The sequence below is a fragment of the Ixodes scapularis genome, unplaced genomic scaffold (genome assembly GCF_016920785.2).
Source record: "Ixodes scapularis isolate PalLabHiFi unplaced genomic scaffold, ASM1692078v2 PGA_scaffold3__209_contigs__length_174095766, whole genome shotgun sequence".
NCBI lineage: Eukaryota > Metazoa > Arthropoda > Arachnida > Ixodida > Ixodidae > Ixodes > Ixodes scapularis.
The window spans coordinates 33526818-33540552 of record NW_024609868.1 but is presented as its reverse complement, the minus strand read 5'-3'; the positions used below and the strand labels follow the sequence as shown (position 1 = coordinate 33540552).

The following is a 13735-nucleotide window of genomic DNA, read 5'->3' as shown; positions in this document are numbered from 1 at the left end:
CACCGAGATTTTCGCTGGCCCTCCAAATAAATTCCATTCGCTTTTCTGTTTGGCGTAGAGTCTTGTCTTGGTAGTCGAGACGCCCAAAAAAGTAGCCATCCATTCCAATCTGTAGAAAGAAACACCGTTCTCTCTCTTTCATCGTGTTGGAATCTTTATTTTTTTTTTCTATCCAGAAAAAAACGGATCTAAATTTTGTCAATTATATTTACTGTTAACTATAACCTCTGTCTGAGGGTGTATTTAACACAAAAGTTTTTTGACGTGTCACAAAAAAAAACACACACACACACAAAAAAACAGCTTTTTTCTAACACCTTCTTTTCCCCGCAGAGGTGTCAGAAAAACCCGAGTTACGCTTGACCTCTGACCTTTCCCACTAAAAATAGCAGAAAAACGTTCCCAATACATTTAACGTTATATTTTACCACGAATGCATCCTAAATACTGCGGTATTTGGGGGTATGGCCAAACTATACGTTTTGTTCGAGTAGTACCGTATTTTCCGGGCTATTGACCGGGAACTATAGATGTTTAAAAGTTTAAATTCTACCCGATGCGGACTATCTACAGGTGCGGACTCTACGAGGATTTATTTTCTTTTCTTAATCGTTCACTGTGACAAGACGTAAAGAATTTTATGAATAACGGAGTACATTAATGTTGATTCATGTATGATACAAGCTTCTTTGTGAGCTAATACAGCAGGCATTTGTTTAGGTGTGCTGTGTATGATAATTTTTGCGTTCGGACTATGCACGGCGTCCGGTCTGTCCACCGCATGTGGACTATCGAAGCCAAAACATATATTTTTGACTCCAAAAATGCCCCTGCGGACTATGCACCAAGTGCGGACTATATTCTGAAAGATACGATATTACTAACTACTTTACAATCTCTATTTCTTTCCACCATAACTCGGCAAACAATAGAAGCCACGCCACCAGTGCGAAAATTACGGCGTCAGAACGAGGCACGCGAGAACGGACCACTTCAATGCACACCCGTGAAGCGCTGTCACGTGCTTCGCTGTGGCGCCCTCATTGGCTGTGGTCTATGCAGTCGGCCTTTTCCCTCTTTATGTTGAGACGGAGTATAGAAACCTGGTCCTAGTTTCATAAAAAAATCATAAACAATTTTTTGTTCTGTTCTAATTCCTTTAATCGAATAATTAATCGATTAATCGGTTTGGTTCATTGCCATACATAATATATTTTAAAAAATTTCAAAATTAAACGTTTCAATGGCCTTTGTTGAATATGTGATAAAAGGCGCAATACACAATTTTAAGACTTTAAATCAACCTCGATCTGCAGTTGACAACAGCGAAAAGACATCCACACAGAAATTATTCCCACAGGGGCAAAGAGGTTCGTTGACATTTTCCGGCAATAGCAAACTCCTTTCATTGTTCGCAATAGTTTCTGCTGCGGTAGACAGACACTCGCGCGGCGTTCAAGCGGCCTCTACACGTGTAACCTTATCCACTCGTTTGGAGTTACAAATATCGCCCCTGCAGTTTACTCTAAGTCAACATTTCACCTCGAGTTTGCCTTCATACAGGTGTGCTCCTCCCCGTCTCCGTGGGGAACGCGTTAAATTTTTACTTTGTTGTTTGTCTGTCAAAATCTAACTGACTAACCGGTTAAAAATTAATCGCGATTAAAGCATTAATCGATTAATTGGTAGGTTAATTTATCAAATGCCCAGAGCTAAAGTTTTTTTTTTTTTTTTTCTAATTACCACCTCCGTGACACTCAGAGAATCACGTAAAGGCGATATATTTTGAAAAGTAGGGGAAGAATGCCTCAGTAGTATATTATCTCCCTCCTTTTTAAGATTATTTCCATGTAATGTAAGCATTATACAGATTTTCCACAGGGGCGCAGTAATCTTGAATGTCGTCAATTCTAGTATGCGGTAAAACGTCGTTTTGACTTGTCCACGCCGCTGGAAGGTGTTTACGAAAAAATGCGTGATTATCACACATTCTTGTTTGGGCTCACCTATAATTTCTGGCATATTACAGATTAAAATGATTTATCATTTTTTCGTCCCGAATACCCGATACGGAACCCACATAAGTGAGAACGACGGGAAACAAAAAACGACTATAACCGGCGTCAGTTATTTTGTACTACGGTGTCAAGGGAGTAGCTGTCGCAGTGCTCCAACTTTGTTGGTTGGTTGGTTTTATTGTGCGTAGATCAAAGGTAAATACATTAGAAATATTACAGAAGGAGGTCCCAGAGTCAGAGACTGGAAAGGGACCTCCTGTTAATGGTAGCAATAATAATAAAACAAATTTACAGCAGTCAGAATAGAAAATAAATTATGACATGAATAAGTGAAACACAGAACTTATTGCAGTGATATAAAATGAACAAAATAACAGTAAGTTAAACACTCATAATAATTATAAACTTATAAATAAAATAACACTGAATAAACAGAGCAAGGTTATAACAGTTGGAATTGCAAATCAATTTTGAGAATAAGTGAAATGCAGTACTAATGACAATAATATGAGACAAAACGGCAATTATCAAAAAGAGAGATACACAATGACGTCATGACAGCAATGTATGACTAAAAGGACTGAAGAAATATGCGAAGTTTCTGCTTAAACACGTGAATTGATGGTGATTGCTTGATGGCTAAAGGTAATGAATTCCACACAGCCGTGGCTGAGAAGTTGGTGGTAAATTTACCGTAGTTAGTCCTAGGCTTAGGCAATAACAAGTTATGATGAAATGCGAATCGAGTTATCTTATGCTGTGGAAACTGATTATCGTTAAGAAGTGTTAGAGCGAGTTTGCCGTTCACGAAATTATACACAAGTAACCCGAGGGTATGTTTATTTAAATTGCTAACAGATAAAATATTAAAAGCACGGAAAAACCAAGAAATATCAGATGAAAAGTGACTAAAGGTGATGATACAAAATGCTTGATTTTGGACGTGCTGCAATGGAGACAAATGTGTGCGATAAGTATTTCCCCACGAAGATATGCAGTAGTTAAGATGACTATGTATAAATGCGTAGTAGAGGGAAATGAGCGACTTGCTCGAGCGCATGCGAACGAGACCTAAAACAAAGGCACGTGCTCTCGCAGCAGTACGGGTCTGCAGCACCGTGGAAGCTACGCTAGATTTTAGTCTAACACAGAAGGGTTGACGCCGAGTATAGGTCCTGATATGGATGAAAATCGTGTAGCCACTCAGTTGAATATTATATATCTAGTCGGTGGCTGGGCTAATTCAAAACCCATTGATATGTGGCTACTTAAACGGTATAGTGGAATTAACGCAATATTTAACAAGAAGAAAAAAAAAAACGCAAAGGCCGCAAAATAGTTAAGCGATGTTCTCGTTTCGTACCTGTGCAAGGATGGATGCGTATTCTCGCGAATGTCCGAACGGGTCAATCTGCCAGCCAATCCTGGGAATTCCGCAGTCTCCGAACAGGTCCTTGAGTCTCCGAATACCGTACGTCATTTGGTCGATGGTGTTCGAGTAGTGGACACCGGCTTCGTCGTTCATCACCCAGCCGCCGCTGATAAACTCCAGTTGACCTGAAAGTGAACAAGTGCATTAATAAAACCGCGTTTATGAATTACGCCTGAAGTGTGCCTAAAGCTCTATGCATTAGTGACAAAGCTGCCAGTAGTATGTTCAAACACTAATCAAGAATGTATCTAAAAGTACATGGTATGACTAACCGTTGCTTTTGCATCTACATGTTCAGCGAATTCACATCCGTCTTACTCAAAGTTTCACTTATGCGGTTTGTGCGGGTGAGTTATACTGCCAGGGGGACATTATATGGGTGGCAAATCTTTGCGATAAGTCGGCTAATTAATTAAATCTCGTTAATTAATTTTTAATTAGTAAAAATACACATTAGTTCCCATTAGAGACTTACTGAGCATCATCAAAAGCCGCTAAGTTAACTCTTTTTAGAAGGACTTGAAACTCGTGGGAAACTCGGGGACGCACCAAAGTTACTACTCGCGCGGCAGGCGAAAAGCTAGCAGTTGCGGAAAGCGAATGATTAGGTTATCATCCGCGTTTCACCACTGCTAGCTTTGCGCCTGCTGCACGAGCGGTAATTTTGGTGCGCCCCGAGTTTCCTACGAGCTTCAAGTCGTCATAAAAAAGTTGATTTAGTGGTTTGGATCACGCTCAGTAAGTCTCTAATTGGAACCGTATGTCTATTTTCACTAATTAAAACGTTAATTAACAAACTTTAATTAAATAGCCGACTTACCGCAAAGATCAGCTAACCACACATATATACATATACTAATCATCTATTCCACTTGTTTTGAATATTATTTTCCAGACACGTAAAATCGTGATGCGATACATTGTATACAATGTATCGCATCACTCTCAGAAAAAAAGGTGTATTATTACACCCCTTGTCCCATATAATACACCCCAAAATTTCAATTCGACGTACAGCGCCCCATAATCGAACAGGCGGCCCCAAAGTTTACGAGGGGCTTGATAGCCGTGTGGTACAACTTATTAAGATAGCTGATGTACGTATTATTGACTACAAAAAAGATTATCAGAGTTTTCTTGGCCGCACTGCAAAAGCTTCATGTTTTCTTTCTTTGGTCTTTGATACGTGCTTTAGCAATTTAATAAGTTATATTGCACCGTTATCAAGCCCCTGGTAAAATTTCGTGCCGTCTGTTCGACTCTAGGGCGCTGTACGTCGAAATGAAGTTTTGAGGTGTGTTATATGGGACAAAAGGGTGTAAGGTGATACCCTTTTTTTTAGAGTGTAAGGCATAATAGGCATTACCTGATTGCACCAGTTTGTTGAAACGCTCTTTGATGGAGTCGGTTTGATGTCTCCACCAGATGTCGAAAAAGCCTGTCTCGACATATATAAAGCGGCGACTGGGATCTTTCTCCAGTTCAGGAAGAATGCCGTCGAATATGTAACGGACACCGGCGTTTGCAAGGTAGTTTTTACCTGTGAGATAAAGAAAAAATGGAGTATACATAGTATACCGGTAAGCGTGTGAACCTAAAGGATTCGGTAAATACTTAACAGATGAATAAGCACCTAAAACAAGCAGACAAATTTAGCGTCAAACACTCTAAGCCGAATGGGAAAGAGAAAGAAAGACCTCGTTCCAAGAACGGATGGAAAAACTGATAATTCAGGCAATTTTATTTTATATTGTTAGACAATGATCTCTTGTGTGTTTGAGTTTTGTATTTAAATAGACACATATCTCTAAAAACAAAAACGAGTGATTAATTTTTAACTGAACAATATTGTAAATATGGTCACGCGCGTCGGCGAGCGACCGCGTGCGTGGCCGAGTGGTTACCGCGCTTGACTGTCACGCGGAAAGTCTCTAGGTTCGATTCCAGTCAGTGGAATGTTCTTTTATTTATTCTTTCAACATTGCGTTCTCGTGAGTTCGACAGCGTTCTCGTCTGATCGAGTTCCGAATGTTTTAGTCGCCGAACCTTCTAGGCTGATTGTTCCAGAAGCCAACGCGCGTACATAAGGGGCTCCACATGGCGATCTGCGGTCAGTCTCGCCCCAGCGCTCGATCCTGCGGTTTCGCCGACATCGACGCCCGCGACGCTCTGCTGTTTTCATCTGTTCCCTTTTTGTTTTGGGCACAAGTTCGCCCCATTAAACGTTTGGTTTCTTCAGTTATCGCCTCATCAATTGTCATTCGTGACAATATAATGAGAAGAGAAACCGGAGCTATAAGATAGAGTATAGAGGGAAAGGTTTTCGGTAGTTCAGCGTCCACTACCACTCTCAATATAGTAAATTATTTGAGCGTTTGCTTTATTATTTTTTTCTTGAATACCACTTCTTAGAGGTTTCACCAGATGACACAACGACGTGGTTGTAATTGGTTGGTGCTACTCAAGAGCTGCTTTCAGTAAGTTAAAATATATCTGGTCTCAATGAGTGAAAACGAATTGAAAATTTTGTTTTCGGACAGTTAACGCTAGGGATCAATGATACCTTACCAGAATAATTCAGCCTGTACTGTGTGCCTGAGCACGAAATTGACTTCAAACATTTCTTAAATTTCTCACTTTGGCGCACGCATAGAAGGCTCGCAATATCCTGAATCTTTTGGACTACAGGGCTACTTAAGCATGGCATATTTATGCAAATTTTATTTTATTTTATACAATACTTATAAGAATTGGAAAAACCAATAACTTTTATCGTTTTCATAATTCTAGTTTTATTTGTAAAAGCTCTCACCGCTCTCAGTTTCCATTTCGTGTAAATGTAAATCTACGATTCAATGTTTTTCGTTTTGTTTTAGTTGTTCACACTCTCTGACGTGTCCTGTCTACTGAAACCCAATTTTTTTGTGTTCTCGTTCTTTTTGGTCTATATTAGTTTCGTCCTACGATGGACTACGACCAATGCTACGGGCGTCCAGGACCAAGCACGAGTCAGTTAGAACCCATGCCTGGGTCACAGTGCTTATACATCATACAAAATAGATTCGAACGCGAGTCACCGCGAGATCGTGCTTCGGATGCCGCACGGCAATGAGTTCAATGAGAAACTCAATGAGAAACTTAGCAGGCGGCATTCAAACCACGGATATTGCGTCGACTCGTGTTTGCAGACTGTCTATTGTATGATGTTTGAGCAGTGTGACTCCGGCTTAATGCTCCGATGTGCGCATGAAAGCGGAGAAACATGAAGCTATAGACAATTGCAAGCATGGCGCCACAAGTGGTGCCCCATACGTGCAACCGCGTGCAACGCGCGGGTGAACGTAGCTTTGGCAAGCTCGTAATCGCACAGGCGTGCCTGCTCGAGCAGAGACATGGCTGGGGCCAGTCGCCCAGCTTGCAATCGTCTATAGATTGGGTGGTTTCGATTTTACTCTTGACGGGCCCTGGCGACCCGTGGCTTTCGCTGTAGGTCATTGTAGGATCATATTAAGTAGAGCCTGAAAACCCCTTCTCTTTTGCGTAGCCTAAAGACTACAGTGGTTAACGTTCTCAGACCGAACTATATCAAAATAGTTGTGTTTACTGTTCGCCGAGTGTTCTTTTTCTAAAGATATTGTGCGAGAGGATATTGTGTTCTTACAGCAACATCTAACACTGAAAAGTCTACGCTGTAAAACAAAGTATATGTTTCGTTTATAGAAGTATCAAGGAGGCTATCGAATATTTGACTTTTGTCCAAGTTTTCCGAGATCTTGACAGAAAAAGGATTAAAACGTAAAGGCATAAAATCAGTTCGGGTTGTTTGACTAATGCTTACTAGACCCGACGACGACACACAATAGCTCGGAGGCCCGGAAAAAGTTCCACGCATTTTTCGTTCCGATATCTCGGTCCATTATTGCGCACTTTTCAAGTTGCATGTCTAGCAGCCCTTTTATATTTGTACTTCAGTTACAGCGTACCGCGGAGGGGTGCATTCAGCTTGATGCCTCAACCTTTATTTTTAATCGAAGCACTGTTTTCTAGTAAGATCACAAAAAAAAAAAAAAACGAACGAACTGCGTACTTCCAGAATAGTACTGGTCCACCGTCTTCAGCCACCCCAAGTCCAGATGCGTGTGCGCCAAAATGTGCACGTTCAGCATTCCCGGTTTTGTGGCTGGACAACTCTGAAATTGATTAAAGAACACGGTTCAAAATAAAATGCAAGCCACACTTGCCACATACGGAGTCCTGATACTTCCAGCTATGTGCCGTTTTCTGGTTACCTAAACACTATGATTGTGTTTCCTGCAATTGAGGTGTGCAGAACATCCGTCGCAACCTAATGACAGCCCCACAAAGAATAAAAAAAGGAAAGCGACGATCAAGGAAGCTCAAGATGTTCGCATATATCAGCGATGCATGCACAAAACGACTACATGATAGTAATTTGTTGGCATTGAGCCTTGGCATACCCACTATTTTTGCACTCTTCATTACTATTCATTACTGGGCCTCATTCTCTATTCTTCACTAGGCTTCATTAATTATTCTTCGCTGTCCTCCGCTTTTTCGCTGTCCATCTATATTCTTTGCTATTCCACATTCTATTTTACTAGACCTTTGGGAGAGAGTGTAGAAAATAAGGGGAGTGTTAGAAATATCCACAGTCTGCTGAGGTACAGTGCTCAACGAAACGAGATGGACCAGCGGAGAGTGTGGCCTCGCCTACAGCTGCTGCCACACCTGCGTGCGATTTAGTGCTACGAGTCGCGCATCTGCGTAGCTGAGCCATGTAGTCAGCGGCTGTTCGGGCTCGGGGTGCGATCCCCGATAGTTGATTCCAACAAAACAAAAAGCAAGAAAGTAGCCGCTTTTTTTTTTTTTCATGGCATGCCACTACCAATTTATTTATTTATCTGTCATAAAAGTCATGAGCGTATGTTGTCTTAAATATACAAACAAACAAAAAAGAAGAAAAGCAGCGAAAAAGCAAGATAATTTATTTTAGTCAGTCTAACAAAAGAACACACGTTTCATAATGCTACAAAATTATTTACTGTCAAAGACCGTGCTCATTACAGTGGTTGTCACTTTTTTTCCAGAGCTTTAACCTTTTGAAAGAGATAAATATGCGCACCCCTCTGGAAAGAAAAGAAAAATATACGTCATGTTGCAAGCTTATAGCCAGCGTCGATCAGCTCCTAGGGATTGCGCACCGAGCACGAACAGCCATTGAGCGCTCGGCTCACTTGTGTGCATGTGCGAGTCGCGACACTGGATACCGCAGGTTCTTTTGGAAGATGGTGCCACAGGTACACGAGGCCACGCGCTCTGTTGTTCCTTTTCGTTTCGTTCAGCACTGAACTTGATATGGGGTGGACGCGTGTCATACAAAACGACAGCGGTGTCACCTTCAACGTATGATTGGAAGCACGTATTATCTCGATGATATCGAAGAAATTAGATTACGCCGTCGCCCAAGGGACCACTCATCATGTCTATTGGGCATGATAAATAATTGCCTGGCTCAGCGAGCATGAGCCAGGTAATTATTGGGAAAGACCGCGTTTTTGATATCTCATTATCGGGAAACGTGACGCTTAAGAAAACGCCGTCACCACTATGAAGTAACGAATCTCATACACAAATCGAAAACAGCGATGGTAACATTTCCTTTTTTCAATGCGCCCAAATTCACAGACTCTTCTAGCAATCTGGGCTCGGTCGTAACCCACTTTTTTTTTAAAGTTAAATTAGTTAGGACACATATCCAATCGTGTGACATGAAAAAAAGTCCACATGCAGCTGCGCACTGTTCCTTTAAAGGAACGGAGCGACGATACTTTGTTTGAGTGTCCTTAACTTTACATGAGCTCACTGGTCAGTGGCATTGCAAAGCATGCTCGCACGCAATGCCACTGACCAAGAATAACAACTATAATTATTGTTTGCAAATAATTTCGTTTTGGGTGGCGTGCTAGGCTGTGCAGAAAGATGAAAAATCGTAGACAGGTGCGCCTACAAGGTCCCACAACCAAAAATATAAAACACGGTGTAATTTCACACATAAAAGCGAGCGTTTTCTTTCAATTTTTTTTTTATAGCGTAGCCAGGATGTTGCAGTGCAGGGGCCCTAAACTCCTCAAACACAAAGTTTGGGCCGTAGTTGACGGAGTGCACCGATTGCGCATTCACGACAATGACTTCGCGTTCCTGTCGCCGACGTCCGATCGGCGCGTCCCGCGAACTTTCGGCTCCAACTTTGTGTTTGACGAGTTTAGGGCCCCTGGGTCGCTGAACTCGTCAAACATAAAGTTGGGCACGAAGTTCGCAGAACGTGCTGATTGCACTATCACGACGATGACTTCGCACTTTTTTCACCAGCGTCCAATTGGCGCGCTCCGCGAACTTTCGGCTCCAACTTTGTATTTGACGAGTTTAGGGCCCCTGGTATAATCCCCGAGTGACGATATTTGAATGCGGCTTATAGACCTTTGCATTGCCTATCACCCGGGCGAAAAATGCAGAGTCACTGAGCTGTGGACGCATGCGCAGCGTCCGATATACCGCACAGCAGATCAACAGCGCATGTTCAGAAGGCGTTCCACAGCCCAGCAGACGAAAATGGCAGCGTGCAGAAGGCCATTTTTGCAAAGATTTATAGATTGAACCCGAAAATTGCGTGAGCACTCGATTGTGGCTCGTGATAATCAACAGCTCGAAAACCGTTCGGATAGTGGCTCGTGCCTAATCGCTACAATGACGACAGTTGCCGAACACTAACAAAGTCTGGAACTTGGCGCGTGTCTTGTGCTTCGCCGACCCCAGCACGTCGATATGATAAACACTGGCGGCATATAATTGAATCCAGACCCCGGGGCCGGTTGTTCTGGCTGCGAGTTGAGTGTGTGAACGCTACTCGCTTTTCCCTACTTGTTTCTGCGACTACCATTATGCAGGAAACAAAATATGAAAGACGTTTACAACACCCTGTAACGCCGAATGAGAGCGCAGCTCTTGAGGAGGAGGAGGAGGAGGAAAGGGCACTGAGGGGAATATATACCCTCCTCCTCGCCCTCCCTGCTACTCCTCCTCCCCTCCTCCCTCCTCCTACCTCTCCCCTCCCCTCCCACCTCCTCCTCCCTTAGCTTCTTCCTCCCTCCTCCTCCCCTCCCCTCCTCCTCTTCCTCCTCCTCCCCTCCCCTCCTCCTCTTCCTCCTCCTCCCCTCCTCTCGACCTCCTCCCCTCACCCTCGCCCTCTCCTGCTCCTCCCCGCGCGTTCCATCATGGGAAATGTCCCATAATGCACCGCGCGGGACCCTCGTGACGTCACACGTGACGTCACGAGTGACGTCACGACGGTCCTGCGCGGTGCATTATAGGACATTTCCCATAATGCACCGCGCGGATACGCTGACGCCGACGGCAACGGCGACGCCGCTCAAGCCGGAAACGGACGCCTAAGAGCTGCGCTCTAAAACTGATGTTTCATAGGTTATAAATGTCACAGATTCATTCTAAGTGATATTTGCGCAAAGTACAAGTATCGCCGCACCCACGACCTACTGTAATCCTGACCTGCCCATAAAAAAGTGTGCCGGCGCGGACCTTGTAGTACACTGCCGCGGTCGCAGCGTTTCGTCACGCTATGACTTCCCGACGTCAATTCGCTCTAGCTCCACTGCCGCAAAGCCGGACTGACTCAGCCGCCTTTTGCCGTGAATTCTCACGCCTCCGCCAGCAATGGGGTGTCCCCCTGCTGCGACACCTGAAGTCGGGGTCCTCGCGCTGGGGTCTCTGCGTCGTCAGGGGTGGCGGCGGGCGCGGATTGGGTGCGAAGTTTGCGTCGGTGCTCTGCTGAGACTCGTAAGCACACGGGTCTCGGTCGGGTGTGGCGCGTCACTCGTGCCCGACCTCTGCGCCGTGCTTTCCCGACCCTGGCGGCGCTGGGATTCCGGTGCATGGGTTTCGTATCCGGTGATGTAGTCTCCACTCTCACGTATCCGGGCCGATGCTCCTTTATGTTGTTTGTTCTTCTGTCGTTGTTTTGTTTCAATTTAATTCTCTTTCTCTGGGTGGCTGGCTAGCAGACACTCACGCTTACTGGCCCCGCCTATCTGCCTAGCCTTGCTATCCACCCAGAGTACCTTAAGTTTTGGTAATAAAGGTGAATGAATGAATGAATGAATGAATGAATGAAGGTTTTTTTGTTACCTAGGGTATTCGCATGTCCATCGAAGGCGCGCAAGGCTTGGCGGCGTTTTCTGGTCCTGACCTGCTTTAATCGCGGCATCTCGTCAGGCTCGTCAGCCTCGTCAACCAGTGGGCGCTTGACATATTCGAATTGTCACTATGCTCCGTTCACCCTTAAGCTGAGACTAGAAGCGCCGCCTCCAGCGCGAGCTCCCTGGCTTCCGCAATGCTTTGGTTGCGCGTGCCTGCGCGTTCATACTTGGGTTAGCAAGGGCGAGAAAGATCGCGCTGAAGGTGGTGAAGCTTCTATTCTCAGCTTAAAGGGAAGCTAAAGAGGTTCTTGAAAACAAAAACGAGTTAGAGGTGAATTCTAGAGTAGTTTTATCTCGCCAATCTGAATATCATGTTCGTTTTATATCATTGGTGGACGGACAATATCAGGTCCGTGCACCAAATTGGAAAATAATCTAGACATTTGTGATCCTGGAAGCTTAATGAACACGATTCATGTGTTTTTACTCAAGTACAGAACCGCTTCAGTTTCGCTTTAAGGGTGAACAGAGCATAGAGGCGCCGGCTGGCAGCACAGTGGCTGTTCAAGTGTGATCCGAGAACGCGACTTATTTTGATTATGGCACAAGAGCAGTCGTAGATAAAAAAAAAAAAAAGACCTTTGCGCTACGTGCCTGAGGAACGCGTTCTTTCGATAAAAGCAAACATGAGCAACGTAAAACATGAGAGGGACGCGCCCTGTTACGTGCTACTGCTACTGCAGCCTGTACGCCACAATAAGTGTTAAAATACGCTACTATAAATGTTTAAAAAAAACAAAAAAAAACCCAGATATCACGACCTGCGCGTCCTGCGCTAGACAGGCTGTGAACCGCGTTTGGGTCGCAGAAAAGCCTCTACCGAGCTCCTTCCCCCCCCTCCCCCCTTTGGCAAAGCGAGACACTTCATCGGCGACAGCGTCTACCATGGGGAGCCATTCTGTGAGCAGATCGTGATTACAGTTTATCGTGGTTACACCACCCCTTTAACCGCAAAGTGTCGTCACGGATTGCGCGACAGCAGCATCTTTAGACACATGTTCACACTCTTGGAGCGGTTGCAAACACACCGCTCCATTGCACGAACAGTATACCACGAAAGCATCAGGCCGCAGGGTCTTTTTATGCACTATTCGAATGGTTGTTGTATTACCCCATTGACGCGTAGCTTGCACTATTAACATTTACAGCTGGAGGACCGTTAAAGCCATTTTTCACGCTAAGACATCAAGATGGAAGAGTGAAAATTGAGTGACTTAATTTCGTCCACCATTTTGTTACTATGAGATGTCTGGCGCGCGGCGAAAGTGAACATTCGAAACATTTAGATAGCAGCCTCAAATGCTTAGTCACATACTATGTTTAATCACTCCGGAATCAAACAGCAAACTGGCACATTAACGTCATCTGAATACCCCATATAGCGATGAGGCGCAACTTACCTCATATCCGCATTTGGGTTGACCTTGGAAGGGCGGCGCGGCTGCCGCGCAGCCTACCACTACAAAAACGAGTACGGTCGCCAACCCCATCCTAGCGCAGCAAACTCCCGTCCAGGGCCGGTTTACGCTTGCTTGCCTTCAACGCTGCTTTGGGGTCACTGCGTCGAATTGAATCAGGCGATCTTCAGACTGCGGTCGCTGCGTCGCTTCACGACGAACCGCGGACAACAACCGACTGGCAACGCCGATCTCCTCCTATATGACCGCAGCGGAAGATGAGATTGGAGCGGCATATCGCTTTCGAGTGCCCTCGCATGTATCGGATAGCAGCGAGGTAACGATAACCGCACTCGGCGCTTTCACTCCCCGTAACGCGAACCTAGACGGACGTTGGAAACACAGCCACTTGACTGCGGACATTTCGCGTCCCCAGCATGTTTCCGCGACGTTAGCACGGCGTGTGGATGGTTGAGTATCGTCGGAGGGACGTTGGCTGTTGTTATTGTGGAGACCCTGACTTCGCTTTCGTCGTTTTTTCTTAGGTTTCGCGTGGAGCGAAAGCTCGCGCTGCAGAACCCATGGATCCTGGGTTTC

The 13735-nt window shown here is 44.7% G+C and overlaps 1 protein-coding gene across 1 annotated transcript in view; it reads right to left on the bottom strand.

The window, feature by feature from the left end:
• The window catches only part of LOC115315715 (lysosomal alpha-mannosidase), a 52817-nt gene extending 39393 nt beyond the window's left edge, over positions 1-13424 (bottom strand). The window contains exons 1-5 of the mRNA XM_029975011.3: positions 13142-13424; positions 7538-7640; positions 4817-4990; positions 3382-3575; positions 4-109 (exon numbers count right to left, since the gene is read on the bottom strand). Of these exons, the coding sequence (XP_029830871.2) occupies positions 4-109; positions 3382-3575; positions 4817-4990; positions 7538-7640; positions 13142-13231 (667 nt within the window). The 5' untranslated portion in view covers positions 13232-13424. The remainder of the gene's footprint in view (positions 1-3; positions 110-3381; positions 3576-4816; positions 4991-7537; positions 7641-13141) is intronic.
• Between the last annotated feature and the right edge of the window lie 311 nt (positions 13425-13735).